This window comes from Anabrus simplex, chromosome 5 (genome assembly GCF_040414725.1).
Source record: "Anabrus simplex isolate iqAnaSimp1 chromosome 5, ASM4041472v1, whole genome shotgun sequence".
Classification (NCBI taxonomy): Eukaryota; Metazoa; Arthropoda; class Insecta; order Orthoptera; family Tettigoniidae; genus Anabrus; species Anabrus simplex.
In genome coordinates, this window is record NC_090269.1 from 227,460,309 (window position 1) to 227,484,461 (window position 24,153).

Below are 24,153 nucleotides of genomic sequence, written 5' to 3' on the forward strand. Positions count from 1 at the left end.
GTCTCCGGTAATGTTGTCATTCGTCAGCTTATCACACTGGAGTAAACATGTCTTGTAGACCACAATGAAATGTTTTTGAGTCTGCATGATATTCCAGAACATAATGTAGTGTGTGGTCCAGATATAGACGACCTAGGACAAAAAGCTGCAGAGAAAGACCACTGCCAATCAAGTGATCACTTGGAAAGCAGCGATTAAGATCATGCTGAAAACTGGATTTTTCAGACAAAATGTAAGTTGTTGTTGTTGTTGTTGTTGACAATCAGCATAACAACTTTGGTGAATTTCCTTCATTTGTACCACATTCAAACTGTAACGATGCCTCGTATAGGTTGAGTAAGGACGAGCTTTCAATTATTCTATTATAACCGTAGAAACTGAAGCCCATTGTGAATTAGAAGGGATGCATCAATCAAGATAAAACCCTTTCAGAGTCAGGTAATACATTACTAGGTACTGATGGCATAATGGAGTAGACTGTAGCAGACTTGGAGGTTTGCTTGCCATAATATCTTGAAAGAAAATCCAGGACCTACTCCATATTCAAAGAGACATGTTTCTGACAACAGCATAACGAGTGTGTGATGTCTCTTTATTGATTAATCAATATTGTAACTCATAAAACAATACAGAGAAACAGAGGTGAAATGTGTTCTTGGGGATAATTTGTGTAATGTAATGTTATGTTCCAGCCTTGTAGTACTTCCTGGAAGGAACTAGGGAGTCACACAACCAAGGAGCTCCCAGCCGGCCTGGAGGATGGGACCGGCCTCTCTGTGTATTGTTATCTTCGGCTGGTTTCCTGTGAGGTTTTGGGAGATGCCACATCACAAATATTCTGGTACACATCACCCAAGCTAGAAAAAGGAGGCTGGCCACAGACAGTCAATCAGTGTTAGAGTTACTGTTGAACTCTGTGGTGGAGTCGGGGTTGGATCTGTGTGTTGGGGTTTGGTGGCTGGGCTGAGGGAAACAGTGATGTTGGCTGTCCCATCAGAATCTGAATGAGGAGTAGTTGTTGTTGTGTCAGAGTGTCAAGCGAGTAGCTGGACTGAAGACTGTTGTTGGCTGCCACCAGGGTATTGTCGGCTACGAAATAGAGTATTCAGTGTGTGTACTCCTGTGGACTGAGGATTGCTGTAGTCAGCAACTGGAGCAACTTTCGTGAGCGTACTTGGTGCAATGCCAATGGACGTTGTTGTGAGGAGTATTGCCCTGCTGGTTAGTAGTATTGAGCAGTTGCTGTATAGTTGTCACTAGTTAGTTGTTTGACTGTGTGAATTACTGGAATGTCTCTGGAGCTGAACCAAGGAACAGTCACCGTGTATTGTGTGGTCAGTAGCCTGTGTTCAAACCTAGCTGTTTGCACGCAGCTGCTGAATGGGGTGACTGGACTGAGAGAAGTGAAAGTAAGGCAAGCCTGCGAATAGGATTATAGCCCTCTCAGGTAATTCCAATAAGCCAAAATTCCCTGCTGTATGTAAAGAGTAAAAAGCTTGTAAATAAACAGCAATTAGTGAGTGTGGACATTCATGGTTGAATAGAACTGTGTGTGTATATGTGTATATGCATTTATTGGGTCATACTGAAATAAATTAGAATCATAAAAGAGACTGTGTTTTATTTGTAACAGTAAGTTCAGAAAATCTGGAGGCCTTCATTGCCTTAGTGTATGCTCCTAGTGTTCTTGGAGCCAGTAGCACTGAACTTGATGAAACCATGGTCTAGAAAGTGGAGGCTACCATTCTTCAGTGAAACTACTGAGAGGAATACTTTTTGCAAAATTCAAATATTTTTGCATTTAGACTTAAGAAAAACAAGATCAGAACAACTGAAGGCACTGGTATCATGTGCCTCGAACAAATTCACTGCACATTGTCAGGTGACCTATATTCCAGATGAAAATCTTCCAGCTCTTCCCAAATAAAACTAGATGTCCATTCTTAAAATACATGCCAAACAAACCAGATAAATTTGGGATTAAATTTTAGTTACTCGTAGTAGATGTTGACTCAAAGTTTTTTGCAATACGATACCTTACTTAGGAAAAGATTAGCTTAGACCAAATGATGAAGCATGTCCTGAGAATGTAGTAATGAAGTTGATGGAGCCATTTCAAAGGAAGGCGGGTGAAACATGACTACAGAAAACGTTCTTACAACACTGAAACTTGGCAAGAAGTTGAAAGATAATGGGACAAAATTTATTGGGACCATGAGATGATCAAGGAGAGAAATTTCTAATACTGTAAAAGCTATGAAATCTCCTCTCTACGATTCAGTTCTCCTGAAACCTTCTGACGACTCTCTCACGTGTATCAAGGTAAATGGAATAAGAACATCCTTGTGTACAGTATACTGCAATCAGAAGTTGAAAGTGAAACAAATCCCAAGAAGGAAACATGAAACAGTCTGTTTCTATAACAATACAAAATACGATGTCAATGTGATTGATCAAACGGGAAGAATATTTACTGTTCGATCTAGTACATGAAGGTGGCCGGTTCATATATTTCACAATATCCTTGACTTGGCAGCAATGAATTCCTGGATCATTTATGAGAAAGTGACGGGGAAGAACATTAGCCACTGAAATTACATCCTGAAGTTGGCAGAAGAGCTTTGTATGAGGTACATGGGATCAAAACCTAAGTCAGTGGGAACAGAACCCAGCTTGGAGAGCGTGGAGAAGAAGATAAATGAAGGCAGCAATGCCAGATGAAGAAATGTAAGAATGAGTTAAACTTTAGCTGCAGTAAGTGCAAATAGTGAGTGTGTGGTTCTTTGCTTGAAGAAAGTAACTAATGTTGTGGTAAGTACACTGACATGCCAAAAGTAATGCGATAGGGGTCTAGCAACATGTAGGCCCTCCTCTAGCTCAGCCAAGTGCAACAACTCATCATGGTATTCCACAAGTGGAAGAAATACCTGTCCAGAGATTCTAACTCATGCCATTTTGATAGCTACCTACCATTTCCTGCTATTTGTAGCTGCAGGGTCTTGGGTGTGAATAGACTTCACCACATCCCATAAATGCTCGATAAAGTTCATATCAGTCAAACAAGATGGCTATAACAGTCTTTGAAACTCTCCAGAATGCTCCCTAAACTATTCCAGATAACCTGGACCAGATGACACTGTGCATTATCCCGTTGGAATATCTCATAGTTGTAGGAATGTGTAAAGTCCATGAAGTAGTCACCAAGCAGTTCGACATTGCAGTCAATTGTCAACAACCTGTTTAAGTGGACCAGCGGATCCAGCCCATGCCATGTGAACACACTCCACACCATTGTGCAGCAACTGCCAGCCTATATGATGCGTTGATGACAACTGGGATCCATGGCTTCATGAGGCCTATGTCATATCCAAACCCTACCATCAGCTTGAAACAACTGGAACAGTGACTAATTGGACCAAGCTACATGTCACCTGTCCTCCAAGGTCCAATTAGCAATGGCATGTGCCCAGGTGAGACTCTGTGCCTGGTGTTGTATTAACGAGGTCATTCAGGTAGCTCTTCTACTCCTATATCCCACCGATGTTAAAGAACACTGTACTGACCTGCTGGACATGCATCTGGTACCTCCTGCATTGAATGTGGATGTGATTTGAGCCAGTGTGGCTTGTCTGTTACCACGGACAATTCTAGACAGACACTGCTAATTACGATCATTAAGTATCCATAGTTGGCTACTGCGCTATTCACTCTGGGTGGTAATGCCTTCCACGAGGTATTCCCGATACACACTACACTGTTGTTCAAAGAATGTTAAATTTCCACACAGTTTCAGCAATGGAATGTTCCATCCATCAGGCCCCCACTATCATGTCCTGTTTGAAAGGTGATAATTCAAGTCACCTTGCCATGACCAGCACAGACAGTGTTTACTCTAAATCTCGAGATGTCCGATCACACCTTATACAGATCTGGGCACATCCAAGGTGCCAGAGTACAGTGACAACATCGACTATTACCTTCTCCTATCCCGTGACTTTTGGCATGTCAGTGTAGTTCCTGCATCTAAAGAGAAGGATTCAAATTAGTGTGTGCAAAATGCATTTGTATGTCTCATACTCAAAGAAGAAATACGACTTGTGAACTACGGTTGTGTATACTGTTCCTACATATAAAATAACTGAATCAACAGTAATACTTCATTGCTTAGTTTGCAGTTACTGAAATCTTACAGTGGTTTTGCTTTTATAATACTGAGTGGCAATTATGTTTCAGCTTAGATTCAAGGACTTGAAGCAAAATCAGTGTTTGTTTAGAAGATAGTTTTTTTTTTTTGTGTGTGTGAAAATTTGCATTTGTGTTTCTAATAAACTAAGAATAATATTACATTTTGGACTAAATAAATTAACTTGCCCCCCATTTTGTGTTAGATTCCACAATTATATATTCTAAACTTAGAAATACATATCTGAAACAATAATGAGTAACTATGCGAGTTACACACAAACTATAGAAATGGTACAAGCAATGTACAAACTGTGTCAGCAGTGTACAGACTGTTTGAAAAGAACAGAATGATTTAGAAATGAAACTGGACTAAGACATAGAGTGTGCTGTCACCTCTTATTTCTCATAGTTATGGACGAAACAGTAAAGGAGACAAAGGAAGAATATGTTAATAAGGATGTGAAGTTATTACTGTTTGCAGATGATATTGTGGTCTAGGAAACAAACAGCAAAGAAGTACAAGAACAACTTGATGCATTGAACAAGGAATTTTAAAAGTATAGTGTAAAAATCAATGCAGAGAAAAGCAAGACCATGGTGATATCAAGAGGAGAAAGATAAGGGAAAGGCTTTATGAAAATTGGTGGTCAAAGCCTTGACATTGTGAACACTTTCAAATACCTAGGGTGTGACTTAATGCAGAATACAAGGCTTGACATGGAGATTAGCAAACAGGCCAATGCATTCTACCAGAGTGTAAGAAACTTATCTGGAATAAGAAAGAATCAAGGAAGTGTAAAGAGATAATGTAGGTGCAAAAATGTATTATGCACCCATATTGACCTATACAATTGAGACTTGGGAAATAACAAGTAGGGAGGGGAGTAAATTCAAGCCAGAGAAATGAAATACCTCAGAAGTATGATAGGAAAGACAAGGAAAGACAGACTGAGAAACTAAGATGTGAGAATGTCGGAATGTCGGAATGGAAAACCTAAATGAGAGAATTGATAGGAGTAAACTAATATGGTTTGGACCTGTAAAGAGGGTGAAGGAGGAAAGAATACCAAGATGAAATTCGACGGAAAGAGAGTGAGAGGGAGATCTAGAACAAGGAGGAACAATGTGATAAAGAGGAGTGCATGAAGAAACCTGGACTGGTACAAAATTATGGAAGAGGAATGTTGGAAAGAGAGGAAGGTGGATAAGTGCCATAAATGCCGTAAACCAGCAGGAGCTGGATAAGAGGGAAGGAGGAGAAGGATGATATGCCAGTTAAGAATGAAAATATAATTTCAATAGCAGTCAAAACAATCAAATTGGCAGTTCTAGGTATATAATTGTGACGTGTGCTGGGAGAGTTTATATATTTGGCCTTCTTCAAGTAAATTTTGGATCATTTAAAATTATATTAAATTTAAAATTTTAATTCTGTCTTCAGCATCATGTAGAGCAGACGTGTTGTCCAGCAGCTCTGTGCTCCATGGGAGATCTGCCTTCTCCTGGGGGAAAGCAAGTCTTAAATTTCTTAATGTAACTTAATTTTATTTCAAGTTTTAATTTGTCACAGGAATTTACTCATCAATTTTTCTATCAGAAATCAATTGTCATTTATGATGGTGTACAGACGTATTACGTCCATCTTCACGTTGGCACGAGGCAAGCTTTTTCTAACAGTTTTGAAAGTTAAATAAATCTTTCATTAAGTTTGACCTCGGAAACTTTGGTTTTGGTTAATTTTAAAATGTTTTCCTATGACCTGTCTTTTTATTTCTTTGGTGAAGGTGGTCGCTTCAAATGTTCAACTTATAATTTTCTTTGATACAACTTCATTTCATCAGGATTCATATTTCTTTTGTGTTTATGTTACCGGTAGTGTTCCTTATTTCCTTTTCTTTAATGTTTTTATAATACAGTAAATATGTATTTACTGTAAGTAGGTATTAACTAAATTATTCTTTGGTCAAATTTTCAGCCATAAAAGTCCTTCGATCCACAACCTCTTAGGGTTCCTTTCGCTGTTTAATTTATGAGTTTAATTGATGAGTTTAATTTTGATTTTATGATATGGTTTTAATGTTTCTAAATTTGATTTAATGTTCCAAATGTTTGTTTTCTTTTATTATTGTTTTATTAATGCCCACAAGTGCCGCTACAATAATATAGTTCAGTGGTTCTAATTTTAATCTCTGGGTAATTATTATTATTGTGTATGGCCTCAGAAAGGTCTGGTGCATGTCTTTTGAACTGACACCTATAGGTGACCCGAATGTCTGTGAGGAAAGGGCCCTACCTATGAATATTGAATTTTCACGACCGCATTGTAATGGAAACTGACTTTCAACCTATTAGGTCATGTTACGCACATTCAGTACGTGTTGAAGAGATGTTAAGTACAGAACAAAAATGGCCAACCGGATACCAGTGGGATCCAAACCCACGACCTCCCAATTTTGAGTCGGTTGCTCTACCAATTGAGCTATGGTGGCCTAGGCTATCTTTGTTCTGTTGGAAAGGATCTAAGCTACAGGTCTGGCACAACTGCCATCACACTGTAGAGTGCGTTTAAGTCGCCCGTTGAGGGCTAAGTCAATGAAAATTGAATTTTCATGACCGCATTGTAATGGAAACCAACTTTCAACCTATTAGGTCGTGTTACGTACTCTACAGTGTGGTGGCAGTAGTGCCAGATCTGTAGCTTAGATCCTTTCCAACAGAACAAAGATGGCCTAGGCCACCATAGCTCAATTGGTAGAGCAACCGACGCGAAATCGAGAGGTTGTGGGTTCGGATCCCACTGGTGTCCGGTTGGCCATTTTTGTTCTGTACTTAACATCTCTTCAACACGTAATGAATGTACGTAACACGAACTAATAGGTTGAAAGTCGGTTTCGATTACAATGCGGTTGTGAAAATTCAGTATTCATTGACTTTGCCCTCAACAGGCGACTTAAACGCACTCTATAGTGTGATGGCAGCTGTGCCAGACCTGTAGCTTAGATCCTTTCCAACAGAACAAAGATGGCCTAGGCCACCATAGCTCAATTGGTAGGGCAACTGACGCGAAATCGGGAGGTTGTGGGTTCGGATCCCACTGGTGTCCGGTTGGTCATTTTTGTTCTGTACTTAAGATCTCTTCAACACGTACTGAATGTACGTAACATGACCTAATAGGTTGAAAGTCGGTTTCAATTCGGCCCTACCTATGATGAATTTTATGTTGATGACACCCTGTCCCCGAGCCAGATGAATGAACCATTTAAGGCTGGAATTTGGACCCGTTGGACAAAGGCCAGCATGCTAACCACTGGACTAGACACTGGGTAGTTGATACTTGGAACAAGTGAAAGTTCCTCTAAAAAGAATTGAGTAGAGTTGGATAATACAATATTATACATAAAATATTTAATTTTCATATTTGTCTTATTCACTTTCTATCCAGGATGCTTTCATCAAAACTGTAAAATATATGAGTTTTAGAATATTTGCTTAGTTTTGATATAGAAAAGTGAAAGCAACAAATCAAAGGTAAGGACGTATAGTCTGTGTCAATTGGGATGTTGTTTCAGTTGCAGTCATTTTTATGAAGTAAAAACATTTTGGCCCAGTGCAAGAGATATTTGATGTGATGAAATTTTCCATGGAGTGCAATGCACTGAGCGGGTGGGATAATGCCACAAAGTTGCAGCACCTTGGTTGGGCAATTCTGAGTAGAATCGAGAAGACAAAATGCTTCCCATTTGACACAGACTACTGTATAGTGATTTATGAATCTACAAAAACCCAAAATGAAAATAGAAATTTGAGCAATAGTGGATTAATTAAAAATGGTGAGAGAGAATACAGGGGGTATGATTAGCTCAGTGACTTAGCTGCTGATTTTTCACCCAGAATGTCTGTGGATCCTACAGTGGAATTTTTACCTGAAAAATTAGATGGCATTAGGAAGGGTATTCGGTCCTAAACCCCCAACTTATAACCAAAATGAGCCAAGATGGCTCCAGCAACCCCAGAAATAACTGGGATGGGTTGAATACAGTTTCCAGTTCCATTCTATTTCAATAAAAAATGTAAAAAGCTTATTAAGTGGGAATTTAGAATATGAAGAGGATTTGAGCCAAATGTTGCCAGATTAAAAAAGAATTACTGGTACATTATTATGTTGCATTGAATCTGCTACATTTCTCCTTAGCTACAATAATGAATTCCTGGATTTAATTTATTGTCATAATAAACAGGAAGTTTAAATTTCAGGATGATAAAAATTAAGTCCAGAAACCCCACCACTGTACTTGCACAAACCATTATTTTTTTTATATATTTTTTTTAAATACCAACCCAATAACCATCTATCACATGCTAGCTGACTCTTTACAAAGGAGAGGATATACCACTCATGGAAGAAGTTTCTGGAATCGCTATGCAAGGGTATAAAAAAGTGTGGGGAAGAAAAAAAAAATTACAGACAACAAACAGTATCAAGTTTGTGGGATATACAGCAGCGGACCGTGGGGGGGGGGGGGTGTTATATACATTAAAAAACCGGCTACAAAATGGTAAGTTTTTATGCTCTCTGAACAAATTTTAAAAGAGAGGTAAAGGTTGATAATTTACCAACTTAACTGCGGTACCGGTAATCATAGTTTTTTGAGATTTTGATTCAAAACTATCTAATACAAATTTCATCAAAAGAACAATATTACACATTTATTACAATTAAAAAGAGGTTGTGTGTTTGGATCCCACTGGTGTCCTGTTGGACATATTTGTTCCTTACTTAACATCTCTTCAACACGTATTATATGTAACATAACATAACCTAATAGATTGAAAGTCGATTTTGATTACAATGTGGTTGTGAAAATTCAATATTCATCACATAACCATATTATTTGCTATCCTTTGTCCTTGTGACAGCCTTGATAATCTTCAGGAAGCTAATAAAATAACATATTTTAATTATCGAATAAATTTACATTCAATGTTTCCTAAAAGCAATGTAAAAGTGCTTCAATGTTTCACTGACTGAATTTAATAATAACGCTGATGACACTATTGAAAGAATCATATTACCCAAGTCCCCTATAATAATCTGTTTTGGACTAATCTAGGTGGTGTTAATCAGATCCCCATGCAAAGAACATAGCAATTTTATTTGCACAACAAGTTTGAGATTCACAGTATTTACAACATTTGTAGAAGAACTTTCCACAAGACCATGACTGCACAACAAAATCCTACCTGTAATTTCTGAGAGTGTTGCAGCAATTAAAAAAGAGAGGAGAGAGGTCGAAAAGGACCATAAGTTTTAACAGTCTAATAATATTATTTTATTTAAATTCTTAAATGTTTATATATGATAAGTTTGAGACAACTAGGAAACATGTTCTACTAATCATAAAAAGGACAGGTATTGGTTGCTTCACGGTGTACAGGTAACTACAGCATGATACAGAGTGTGTGTATTCATAAAGAGGTTTGGGTGTACATAGTCTGTTCATAACAAATTGTAATGAAAGTGAAATTGAAAATGTAATAATTCTGTTGACAGAGTATGACACTAAAATAATATAGAGGACAGACAGGAGTAGTATGGTTCTACAACTCCATGCAGCTATTTAGTGTGGTCTACCAAAGGGTAAGAGTAATGTGTTCAGGCATTTTAATTTGACACCATAAAGGCTGCCTATGAATCAATTTCAACGTTCCATTTTTCTCTATTAGATATCTGAGAAACTAGGACTCTAACTGGGTGACCTATTATTAATTAATTTTGTTGAGTAAACGCCAAATATGTCAACAGATATATTTTATGTGCCTACATTGTATGACACGGAGAATCAAATGGACTTTTTGTCATCCTTCAAAACTGCAACAACCTCTATCAGGTACTGCAAATGGACCCACGCTACCAATGATGCACACAGGGAGCTTAAAAATGGACTACCCAGCTGGGATCAGAACCTTCAATTTGAGTCAGACACTATACTATAGACCCACTACGGCAGCTTGTATTCCAGTGGAAAGGTATCATAAACAGTCAGACACTTAATGCTTTTTCTTTTCTTTCAAGATTCATTTCCTTCCTAAGCAAAGCAGACAGCGATAAAGTTACAAACATAGTCTGAACATCAAGATATGCAAGGTGAAGATGGCAACACATATCTAACTATATTCTTGCAGCATATATTCAAAACATGCACCCTTAAATCTCACTCTTTAGTCATACCAGCCCTGTATACTGTCAAACATATTTATGAATACAGGTAGCTACAAGGAAAGAAAATATGACATTAATTCTCATAATTCAGGGCATGCTGAAAGAATCTACTTTCCAGTCAGATTACCCTCCTAGGAAGGTTTTTGAATTATGAGAGATGATATGTTCATTTTTTGTGTTCTTGTAGCAACCTGTGTTCATCAACATGTTTCACAATCTACAGGACAGTTATAAACAATGTGCAAGACGCAATGGTGAACATTTTGAAGAAAAGCTGTACCAGCCCAGTTAGATACCATCATCTTACATGTTATAATGACATATCTTGATGTTCAGAGAATGTTTGTAATTTAAGTACAGTTTGTTTTGTTGCATACTGCATAAGTCGAGGACGGCAGAGACAAATACAAACACGTAAACATCGGAACAAGAACGAATTGGACAGGGGTAGTACACCAAACTTCCCGACTTAATGATTCAGAATAAAATTCGTACAACGAATAATTGGATAGGGATCGTACTCCAAACTATCCAACTAAATGAAAACTGAACAATTCGACCAACAATCTACATAATCTTCTCCAATGGACAGTAAGAAAGGTCTAGAAAAAGAAGGAACACTATACCATCAAGACAAGTGTGCAAGAGCATTAACGGAAAACTGTCAAACTTAATAATGAACCAGTGCAAGTGACAACGAATGAAATCAAAGATGTTTTAGTTAGAATAGTTTTTAATTTGTATAATTTTAATCTTAACTAACAAACACAACCCCCTCCCTAAATAATAAAAAAGTATCAATCAGATGGAACCTTTTACTTAATTGTTATCTTGATTTCTTATTTGTATCGGATACCTTCAGAAAGTGTGTATTGGTCAGAAGATGTAGGCGTAGAAATTGTCAAAGAAGCAATACCAAGAAATAAATATCTGAATTTGAAGAGAATTCTTCATTTTTGCAATAATGATCTTGTCAATGAAAACAAGAGTGCCAATGGCTTCAAGATACAGCCTCTGACCAAGATGATGATGCAGCTTTTCAACAGCTCTCTTTGAAGAATGCCTAGCGGTGGATGAAATGATCGTAAAATACTATGGACATAACATGAAACAGTTCATCACAGCCAAGCTTATTAGATTTACAATTATGGGCCCTGTATGGATCTTGTGGCTACTCTTTCAATTTTAATCTGTATTATGGAAAGGACCAGACCGAGGTTAAAACACAGGATATGTTATTAGGATCCAATACTGTTCTTAATGTGATAGACTGTGTAGACAATCCTAGTAGTTGCATAGTGTTCTTCAACAACTTTATTGTTAACAGAGATGACCTGATTCATCTCTGAACCCTAGGATATAGAACAAAAGATACTGTAAGGGAGAATCTAACAGGTGACTGTCCTTTCAAAATGAGCTAGATGAAGAAAACCTAGAACCCATTGTCAAAAATACAATGTGACTCTTTATATACAATATATTGATGTGTACCACAAGAAGTGAGAGTTGATGTACACGACTGCTGTTAAGTAAGACAACAGTGTTTGGAAACTTGATATCTTTAACACCCAACAACATCATGCGAGGACGGGTGTTATCTGCTTATCCGTGACACTTATCCTACCTGTTTCATAATAGATGACGTATCATAACACTCAACATTTTTGAATAAAAATCCCTTTAGAAACTAAGTAAACATCATTTTGATGTTAATAGGTTGATATTCTAACAGTATAAAGAACTTTAGCAGAGTTTCTACATTTATTAGACCATGCCTTTCCTTTGACTGGAATACAGGAAAACAAAAGGCTATACTTCAAATAGCTTCTTCTTTCTTAAATGTAGTAACATCTTTAATTTTCTGAGAGACTGTGATATTAAGCTGAAACAAGCCCATTACAAGTGCATTTGTGTAAGAATGTGAAGCAAATGTTGTGTATGAAGTATGGTATCTCTAGCCCTGGTATGGAAAATGAAAACAGCACTAACTTTACTGTAGATATACAATTTTGCGCACTCATACTCAAATGAGGCAACAAACCATTGTGTATCTTTGCTGGTTTAATGCTTAAGATACTGAATATTACTACAATAAGTAACACTATATTCTTTGTGTTTTCTGATAAGCCTTCTTCCACATCCAAAACTAGTAACAGATAAACTATCTAGACAAGATACAAGAACAATCACTCACTCGGTTTCTCAGGCTCTTTAGCAGGCGCCTGAGCAGCAGGTTGACCTCCTGTTGGGGTAGTACTTTGAGCAATTGATCCTTTTGTGTCTAGAGTGCCTGTAGAATCTTTCTCCTCTTCTTTAGCTTTGTTAGGGTTACATACAACTAAAGTCACAACACCTTCTGTCTTCTTCAGCAGAGATGCAGCCTGAAAACAACAACAACAAGCATTGCTTTAGAGATGGTCTCAAGTTAAACTGTATCTAACAAGAAAACTTGGATAAGACATTAGGGATTTTATAAGAGCTGGACAATGAATGGTAACATGTTTAAACTATGCATTAAGGGCACAATTAGACTGGTTTTCAAATCTAGAGGTTGCTTGTGAGAACTTTCATGGATGGCATCCTTTTTCATAACATTTACTCAACACTTCTACAACCACTGAAAACACTATTCAAAACACATACTAGAGATGGCAATCTCATCAGGTTTTTCTTAAAATGTACACAAAATTGTGAATATTTTCTTGGATAATTTTACCTAATGCATTCATGCATTTAACTAAAGATATTCACTTCTAAGTCTTTTAAAGTATACAGAAATGATGTTTAGATTCTGTCAAGTTGTTAAATATACTGACTTTTTAATTACCAAGTTTCTAAACCAACTAACAACATTTTGAACAAGTCTCAAACCTTTGTCATTAGGAAAGGTGTGAAAAGTGGTGAAGTAATATTATAAATAGGATCAGTAGCAGGAAAATAGTTCCTTTTGTACTCTTTTATAAGTATCATATCAAATTAATCAAATAAATCATCACTGATCCGCATTTCAGGCTGTCGCCCAGGTGGCAGAGATTCCCTATTAGTTGTTTACCTAGTCCTTTCTTAAATGATTCCAAAGAAATTGGAAGTTTATCAAACATTTCCCTTGGTAAATTATTCCAAGCACTTATTCATTTTCCTATAAATGAATATTTGCCCCAATTTATCTTTTCAAATTCTAACTTTATCTTCATACTTTGATCTTTCATAACCTATAAAAGCTCCACTCAAGCTTATTCGTCTACTAATGTCAGTCCACGCTATCGCTTCATTGACACCTCGGAACATCCCACTTATTACAAGTTACAAACTTCATAATTGTTCCCTATTGACTGCAAGATACTCTAGAATAAAACACTTGAGGATTTCCACCTTTTCAATACAATTCTAATCACACTTGGTAATTAAATTACATGATCAAAAATTAGCAGTACCGGTATATGTTTTGTCTCATGAGAGACATCTTCAGCTGCTTGTTAATAGTTTAGATTAAAGTAGACATAACAGACATTAACAGATAATACAGAATAGTTCAAAACATTTAAAATTTATAAACACTTCACAAGCATGCAATGAGTACACTTGAAATAAAAATTGGTGCTTAGAACTAATGATCAGAGTCTTAAGAACAGAAAAAACACCATCCGTTTCTTCATGTTATATTTAAAATACACTTTAAAAAAATTTCCTTAAGATAAAATTGTCCTTGTATTTGGTTAATATGAATCCATTATTCATGACATTCTTGCTGACAATGCATATATACTTGTAGAGATGACAATTGATCCTAATTGAAGAGGGGGACTCCTCAAAGCCGAAGGAAAAACAACTACATTGGATTATTACAGGTAACTTAGACTGCTGTGGAATGCATAAAATGACATGGCTATGTCACTTGAGGGGCGTCAGCCATAAGGGGGCGACAAGAGGATAGCCGTTTTCGAGTATTGCATGCTTGTTAAGTTTTAAGAATTGTAAATGTTTTTAACTATTCTGTATTATCAGTTAATGTCTGTTATGTCTACTTTAATCTGAACTATTAACAAGCAGATGAAGATGTCTCTTATGAGACGAAACATGAACTGCTAATTTTTGATAATGTAATTTAATTGCCAAGTGCGATTAAAATTGTAATGGAAAGGTGGAAATCCTCTAGAGTACATGTTGCTTAGTCGAGCAGCTTGTCTCCTTACTCCTAAGCCTTCCCATCCCAAACTTAGCAACACTTCCATATCACTATTCTTTTGTGAGAAATCACCCAGAACAAATTGTGAATTTGTAAGCCTCTGCAAAGAAACTGAACATCTCAACAATCCTCATTCTGCAGATTTTATGGCCACAACTTTCCCCTCAAAATCAGTAAAAATAAAAATAAATCATACCCAGGATCCTACTTTGCTTTCTTTACCCTTTTTTTTTTCTTTTTCTTGGACTAATTACAATTATTTGGCATTGGCACTAACATGGATGAAGGCCTGATATCCTGGATGTGTATTAAGACAAATGCAAATACCCAGCCTCGAGCTAGAGGAATTAATCAGATGTGACTAAAATCTCCAGCCCGTCTGGGAATCAGACCCAGGACAATCTGAACAAAAGGCCAATACACTGACCATTCAGCCAAGGAGCTGGATCTTACCCACTATATTGAAATTCAATTATCTCCTTGACAACTCAGATTCCACATTCATAACAACATAGGCCTAGTCCAAATATATCATTGTCATCACAGCCTGATCAATCCCCTTTTGGAATAAAGACTTCCCCCATATCAAACCACCTAGACAATGAAATGTCTTCTTCTCCATTATCCATCTCTTGGATACCACACCATTACTGCCTTTGTCTATTTCTGGGAATTAGATCTTGCCACATCCCCAGGTACTTCTTGGACCATACCTCTTTTAGTCCAGTTTTATGCCTTACAAGCTTAAGCCCACAAGTTCAGATGTGTGGAAATTAATTTTGTGGCCATTTATAGAACTGATTCTCCTGCTCTAAGTTAAAGTCAGAAAGTGTAACATTCAGTACACCCAGTGTAGGGATACTATACATGTACATTTTAATAATTGGAATACTGCTGTGCGTTGTGAAGAATATCCTCTCATCTACTGTATTCACAACTTCTAGTATGTCCTATGTTAATATATATAGTGTGAATAAGGTACACGAAAACACATTAGTCTCTGAATGAAAGACAACCATATCTGACAAATAACTAAATGTATTGATGTAAAATTTGATATGTAGGTGCAGTAACAGTTAGAACACAGGTTTATTCAATGTAATTGCCTTTAGCCACAATGATCTTAACAGTGTGCAACCATAAGCATTGACATACATGAATTACATGGTCCTCATTGATGGCGGGTAGTGGCGGTTTTTAGGGAGGCAGTCGTATTGCAAATGTTTCTGACAGTTTACTGATGATATAGATTCAATGTAAATATGGCTTCTGCTTCATCTTCATTCACAGAAATGCATATTTTAGAACAGTTAGTGGACTGTATTGATGCTTTTAACATCTGGAAACAATTCAACGTCAGTTGACAGAAAGAAACAAAACTGTGTTGAACAATTAGAGAAACCTAATATAATTATTTGCTACTCATCAAAGATGGAAGGCATTGATCGCTTGGACCACTACACATCAAGCTATGCCTTTATAGTGAAAAGCTTGAAATGGTGGCGGAAGTTGTACAGCATTTTGCTCTATAAAGATTACTGCACTGCGAATCACATGGACATTCCATTGCACAAAACCTTGCAGAAACAGGTGATCAAGGGGTTGGTTGGCAAAGTTGAGGAAGACCATCTACTTCTGATGTTGGAGAACATTTGAATGGTAAACTGCACATCACCAACAACCTTTGCTCGAGAATAACAGAAGTTACAAAGTCATTACAATTCCTGCAAACTATAATACATAGAGACATAGTGTGCAAAAGGTTAATATACTCAAATACCATACACACTCTGTATACTAGGTATAATCTTGGAGATCTAGGAAAGCATGTAAAACTAATTCTTGGATAGAGAATAATGGAATTTCAACCCTTTTCTTTCCTTTTTACAAAAGTTGGGAATCAAAAATGGGCCAACTGGGTTGGAAGCTACAGCATTAACCCCTAGACTATGGCAACAGAATGTATTCACAAGCAGCTGTCCTCAAAGTCTTGGAATATACTGTTTAACTAACTGTAACTTCCAAATCAATTCATGGGTTGTCATTATTTTTGTTAAATATCAGTGCTATATTTATGAACTACAGTATACAGGATTGGACAAGGGTCTGTTGGAAACCTTAGAATTAGGCAGATTATGTTGATGTAGAGATATGAGCAGTATGGCTCCAGTTATGACCCCAAGAGCATACTATGAAAGGAATGTTGTTGGTAAGAAGCCCAAAGGGAGACCTCGTGATGGTTGGGAAATTGGCAACAAAAGATAGAACATCAGCTGTGGATGGACAGGACGAACTGGAAGAAGTTTGTAAACACATACCCACACCTGGCTTGTTGGACCAATGATGATAATTATGATGATAATGAGCATAACACTGGAGATGTTGGTTATTATTTATTAGTGTAGAAAAGGAGTTTTCAAACTATTTGCTGCTGGAGATGCCCTAAACTGCCAAAATCTCAACATGCCTGCCCTCTCAAAATGAAATATGTCAACAAAAAATACATATCTCCCTAAAAGAAAGACTATCAATATGGTAAAATATGTTTTATTTTATTAATCATAAATGGAAATATCCATCATTAATACAAGTAATCTACACCTTTTTAATGTTATGAGCTGGTATCAATTCAGTATGATAAGCAAGATATTCATGTTGGTGAGAAATACAGGCAGGGAGAAAACTTAAATAATATTAAAAACTGGCATATTTCAAAGTTCAGCAAAGTCAATGTATGTATGAGCTTGTTTGGAGTCACACAGTTTACTGAACCTCAAATTTCAAAACAGCAAGACGCATCTCTTTTTGGAGATTTATTCCTGACCTCTATTTGGACTTTATCACTTGCATGGTTGAAAATCTAATTTCACACAGATAGGAAGTTGCAAAAGGAAGTAGGAATCGCAAGACCTTCTTACTTAATTACGGATACTCATTCTTTGCAGAGCTCGAACCTTCAAGGGATGCTGCAAAAAGAAACTTAATCTTCAATGTGTTAACTGAAGAAAGATCAATAAGCTGTTCCTCTTCTGTTATGGTGAAAATTGGTACATGGTCTGCACTGAATGGATTTCTGATCCAGTTGTGCTGTGTATTCTATAGAAAGTACTTCTCAAAACGGACATGAAGCCGTGTCAAGTGCTCCACAAACACGGATCTGATTTCTTTATTTAGCTGTTGTTCTGTTTCTTCTAACAACTTTATGAATCTAGAAAAGCAGTCACCAATATTCTCGTCTTCAACTATCCTCTTCCAAACCAGCAACTTCATTTTGAAGCCTGACAAACAACTACAGAATGAGGTGATGATGATGCTTGTTGTTTAAAACAGCCTAACATCTAGGTCATCGATCCCTAATGGTACGAAATGAGATGAAATGAAATGACAATTTAAAAGTTCGAAATTCATCCACTGACTAGAATTCAAAACGTGATGATGAAGAATGAAAAGATAAATATGAATTTAAAATAATCAACATAGGCAACTCACAATACTGAAAGTTTAAAATAATTCCAAAATTGATCCACTATGACTAGAATTCAAAAAGATGCCTATGAACAATGATTATGAACTTAACACAATCAGTGGAGCAATGACTCACCTTCCCAGAATCTATATTAAAACAATAGTATTACTGACCAAGGGACTGCTTCTAAAGCACAATCCTGTACCGATTATTCTTGTTGTCTAAAGGGGTTCAAAATCCAGGTCAACGGCTGCTCATAATGGTACTTATCACTAGTAAAGTAGAACCATGGTATTTCTCAAGTTGCGGTACTAATCAAAAGTAGCGTAGACTCATGGTGTTCCAAACATTATGGTACTACTCAGAAGTATTGTACGTTGCAGAGGTAACGCCGACCTATGGTGTTTTTCACATAATGGCGCCATTCGTAGGCAATGCAAACCCATGGTGTTCCTCACATAGGTGTACTATCCCGCGGTGTTCTTCACATAGTGAGTACTAATCATAAGCAAAGCAGACTAACGGTGTCACTCATATGGTGGTACTAATCAAAGGCAACGCCTAGATCCGTGGTGTTTCTCACATAATGGTACAAATCACAGGCAACGTAAGCCCGTGATGTTTTGCATATAGTGATACTAATCACAGGTACTCGAAACCCATAGTGAACGGATCTTTGCTGCTGCTGCTACTACTACTCGCAAGTAAAGGCAACCCATGGTTTTCCCCGCATGATGGTACTAATCACAAGTAGTTTCATGGTTCTAATTTAGTCATCCCTTGGTCGCCCCTTTTAGTCACCTCTTACGATAGGCAGGGGTTACTGTGGTTGTATTCTTCATCTGCGTCCTCCACCCATAGGGGGTTACAGAATGAGGAATCAATGAAATTTTCGTCACTGGGATGGTTTTCACCTACCAGCAGTGTTCTCCCCAGAAATTTTCTTCAGCTGGGTGTCGCGGATGAGAATCCGGGCAGGGAGTACTAAATAAGAAATGAATATGATACAATTTTAATATATTCCCCTCAGGGCATTAACAGTAATATCAGACAGGTAAACATTAACAGCAAAATTGAAATATATTGGTGTTATTATCCCGAACAAGACATAACAGAATATTTTGAATTTCTATTGTTCTACTGCTTGTTCATAATCATATAGCACTGGGGCTTACCACTCTGTTGCTGTGGAAGGCCCTACGGGTTTGTGACGTCATGCAAAATAGAGTGCTCACTTGCAATTCAATGCTAATCCAGATACGGCTCGTGCACGACACTACGTGACAGTCAAGCTAAATATTTAACCTCTAATGTAATTGATGCAATTATGCTGACAATTATGAAGATTTATCATTTAAATTATCAGTTTTACAGAATTTAGGCCTATATTTTAATTTGGAGTATCCAACGACTCAAATATGTATTAATACAGTATTATGTAACTAGCACATATCTCGGTTATGTTAGCTAGGCGGTCTGAAAAATGGCTGGGCGGTACACCCATTAAAATGGTCCTAGGGAGAACACTGATGAGGTATGAGTACAGTTCCCGTTTCGGTTTAAAAATACAGGAAATGACATTGCCGTAGTACGTAACAATGCCACAAGTCAAACATCTAACCTGATTATTGACAATGTTGGTACACTGCTTTGGATCTATGTATAGAGCTTGCGATACCAATGTCTGCACATAAAAAGCTTGCCAGAGCATTGCTATATAATGCGATCAAAAATAATACCAACTTTCCTTTTTTCTTTTTTTGTCTCAGATTCAAGTCAAATAAACATTAAAAATGCTTAGTGCTAAGCAAGCCCTCAATTGTTTGTTTTGTAATAAATATGTCTGTATATTTGTTATGAATATGTTTAATGTATGACAGCTATAAAATTTATTCTTCAATGATGGTCAGACTATTTTGCAGATATCTGCAACAAAGAATTTGATCATGCACCGATTGCAAGTTCTGATCCCGTCTATGAACTCATGCCTTTGGTTATGGCAGAGGAAGTAATGATTGCCATAAAGATGAAGAATGGAAAAGCAACTGGCCCAGATGACATACCAGTAGAAATCTGGAAAATGCTTGGCAAGCCCACCGCAGAATTCCTTGCCACACTCTTCAACCAGATCATCATCGAGAACAAACTTCCCTGTGTATGGACAACTAGCACGACAGTTCCAATCTGGAACGGTAAAGGAGATGTGAGTGACTGCTCAACATACCACCCTATTTGACTCCTCTGCCATACACTGAAGATATTCAAACAAGTGCTGGACAGCAGGCTCAGAAACATTGTCACAGTAACATCCAATCAGTGTGGATTTGTTAAGGGCTGCAGCACCATCGATGTCATCTGTGCCACACATCTATTGATGGAAAAACATAGAGAGAGCGGCAGAAGAGTGTACACATGGCATTTCTGGACCTAGAAAAAGCATTCAACCGAGTTCCACATGACCGCATCTGGCAAGCTCTTCGTAGTCATGAAGTCCCGGAAGCCTATGTAAGCTGGGTTCAACTTATATATCAAAATACAATTAGTGTGGTCCGGAGTCCACCTGGAATTTCCCTGCCTTTTGACATCACTCTGGGTGTACATCAGGGCTCAGCTCTATCACCATTATTATTCATCCTCCGCTTGGAGGATCTCACCCAAACAGGTGACATACAGATATCACATCCCTGGATCCTTCTTTATGCGGATGATGTGGTACTTGCCTGACAAACACGCCTTGAACTCCAACGCCAGACACAAACTTGGAGCGACAAATTAGCTGAGACTGGTCGGCGCCTCAACACCCAGAAAACCGAATACCTAAAATGTGGCCCCCAAACTAGTGGGACCATAAGGATCAATAATCAAGACTTGCAGAAAACCATGCATTTTAAAAACCTAAGATCAGTAGTAACTTTGAACTGTGATGCCACTTTTGATACCCGAGCGTGGGTAAATGCAGCTTGGCTCAAGTGGAGACAAGTCACTGGAGTCCTCAGCGATAAAAAGATGCCTCACCATCTAAAGGCAAAAATTTACAAGACCGTGGTACGGCCAGCAGCTATTTACGGGGCAGAATGTTGCCCAATGACAAAAAAGCATGAGCAGACTCTTCATACAATGGAAATTAAGATGCTTCGATGGACTCTTGGACTGACTCTATGTGACCACATAAGATGCAGATGTTCGACAAAGGCTTGGCATCGCTGCAATTGTGGAGAAAGTGAGGTAAGCGCGTCTCCATTGGTATGGTCACATTATGAGAAGGCAGGACGGCTCAGTTGCTAAATCAGCTCTCCAAGTTGATCCAAGAGGAATATGACCACGTGGAAGACCTTGAAAGTGGTGGATTGACAATGTTAAGCCCAACATGTACGACGTTGGTTTAAAACCGGAAGATGTCAGCAACAGGACGAAATGGAGATGTAGCAAAACAGCGGATCCCATACTTTGGGATAAACGCTAGGAAAGAGAGTTATAAAATTCATCTTGTTTGATTGTCAGAATCATTTTTACATAATAAAAGGAATTTAATATAAAATACCTAATTGTACTTTTGATTCCATTCATAAAAAGAAACAGACTTAGTTCTGTCGATAAACGCTTATTTGTGTAGAATTTAGTACATATGTTGCATTATAAACATGTCTTTTAATAGGCCCTTTACTATCACATTTTTAAGACCTTTTTTCAAAGTTTCACACCAACCCTGAAAAACTTTTGTACCTCCCCATGGGGGAGTGCCACACAGTTTGAACACAGTTGATCAAGAGGATGAAAGTACTGTATCAGAGAAATTTTTTTTTTTTGCTATCCTTTTTATGTTGAACCAACTCTGACAGGTGATATGACACCAATGGGATACACTAGGGCTAGGAGTAGGAAGGAAGTGCCTGTGGACTTCATTATGGTACATTTCCCTGGTGTGAAAATGGGAAGCCATAGGATACCATCTTTAGGGCTGCCATCAGTGGGGTTTGAAATCACTATCCCGCTAATGCAAGCGCACAGTTTCATGAACTAAACCACATAGCCAACTCACTCGATAACAAAATGTGACTAAGGTTAAGAACATAACACTTATATCTAGATTGGGGCTATTGCCCCAACAAACCACTAGTAACAATTCAAAGTAGGATACCCCACAAACTTCTAATGAAGAAATTCAGAAATTGATATTGGTATTAGTTTTCAAACTGGATATCCATTTCTGTTTAGGCAATATTTATCCATCCTTGTTCAAGTCAGTAAGATACTTCCCAGTTTAAATAGTTCTCACAATTTGGCATTGAGCTAATGACAAAGCAAAAACTCAAAACATCATTGAACAAGACATGCCATGTTATTCAATTCCAGTCATATTTAACTATACCATGCATGATGTCATTTCTAGCCAGCTCTTTTCATAGCTACCTATTTCTCGTACCCTCTCTCAAATTTCCCTCAATTCTAAACAACGGATATGCTTGTGGCTTTCTCCTATATCCCGCTGTACCTAGACAACACCACAGAAAATAACTACTGCAGCAGTAGTCGAAACGTCTGGAAGGAATGAGAGGAGTGGACCACGAAGAGTTTTATTATATTGACACCAGCCATAAAAGCTTTCATGCTTTCATGCTTTGATTTTAAGTTCTGTCTTGTCTTCTCTTTATGAAATTTAATATTATCAAATCCTGATCAAAACCATCTTTCTATTCCCTATGGTGAAGATGGAATACAAAATATTTCCCGTTTTGGTTTCCATTAAAATGATCAGTTTGCAAGTCACAACAGAGAAGAGAGTAAATTTGGTGTGATCTGAGAGCACGCTTGACCATGCCAAAAATTAAAGGGAATTGTGTTCTCAATTCTGGTATGTTGAACACAAAGTGTCATCTAATTACCACTGTCCTGAATTCTAAGACTTCCACCTAGGCCAACTATTTCTGAAACCAATATATTCAAGTCAGAAATATGAATAATTGGTTTGCTGATTGTCAAAGAATAATCATGCTGTACTGTGTTTTAGAAGCATCAATGAATGAAAATTATGAACATGAATAATAGATGTGTATGAATTTACACTCCTTCATAAAAAGATTAAATTATTTATACTAGCTGATGTACTCGTGCTTCACTACGGAATTCTCAGAAAGACTGTCTTTGTGGTTTTCCCATCTGAAGTCAACATAGGTCATTACAATGACATCAGTAGGAATGTAGCCATTAAAAGCAATGTTATCATACAAAACAATTGATCAAATGAAAAAACGCACATTCTCTCACTTTTAACAAACAGTCCAAAGTTCCAGTGCTGGAATGACCAGGCTGCTGCAGAAAGCCGTGAACACTCCTCTGCCACTATTCTGTTAAATGTGCACACTGCTCATTCTAATCAGTGCCTTAGAGTAAGCACCGAATGCTAAGATGAACCAGAGGAATGGCATGCTAAAGAAGAGAGAGACCAAATTCCCCATCTACTTCCCGCCAATATTCAGGCAGGCAGCGGAAGACATACAGCACATCACAACAAACAATGGTTAATGTAATGTTATTGTTGATCAATTTTATGAGCTTTCTATATTGTAGGCCTTCACATTTAGTTTTCTTCCAACTCTGTAATATTTGGGCATATTATAAAATTATAGCATAGACTGTAGTTCCTTATTCCCCGAATTTACATATTGAATTTCATTCAAATCTGTTTACCCATTTTCTCGTGACTCGGTGCTGATATGGACTTGGCAACAAAAATCCAAATTCATGAATATTTCTGTTATCATAGCCGGTATGGTATAAATGAATGATATAAATTATCGGATATGTAATACTATATAACTTTAGTTATGTAGTATTTATCAATAGGACCACTAATAACAAAAAATTTGAGAATTAAAGTTTAGGCCTTCCTCTAAACTAGCATTTCATTCAGTGTGAATAAAATTATTTATGGCCTAGATTGAAATGACTTATTCCCCAACACGCGTCTCAACGGATATGAGGACGAAGCCCAGATCTTTTGAGCGATTTTAGCCCATCGACCTTTCGATCTTGAGTGCTGCTATCGACAAAATAGGATATGGACATAATGGTTGTAGAGCGGTGGTGGTACCTTTG

At 37.5% G+C, this 24,153-nt stretch overlaps 1 protein-coding gene and 1 non-coding gene across 4 annotated transcripts in view; both read right to left on the reverse strand.

Moving 5' to 3' along the window:
- The window catches only part of LOC136873924 (multiple PDZ domain protein), a 2,156,217-nt gene that overhangs the window by 31,896 nt on the left and 2,100,168 nt on the right, over nucleotides 1-24,153 (reverse strand). For all 3 annotated transcript variants that reach the window (XM_067147286.2, XM_067147283.2, XM_067147285.2), the window contains one exon: nucleotides 12,600-12,786. In XM_067147286.2, coding sequence (XP_067003387.2) covers nucleotides 12,600-12,786 — 187 coding nt within the window. The remainder of the gene's footprint in view (nucleotides 1-12,599; nucleotides 12,787-24,153) is intronic.
- On the reverse strand, nucleotides 6,598-6,674 carry TRNAL-CAA (transfer RNA leucine (anticodon CAA)). The gene has a single exon. It is a non-coding gene; the product is annotated as a tRNA-Leu (tRNA).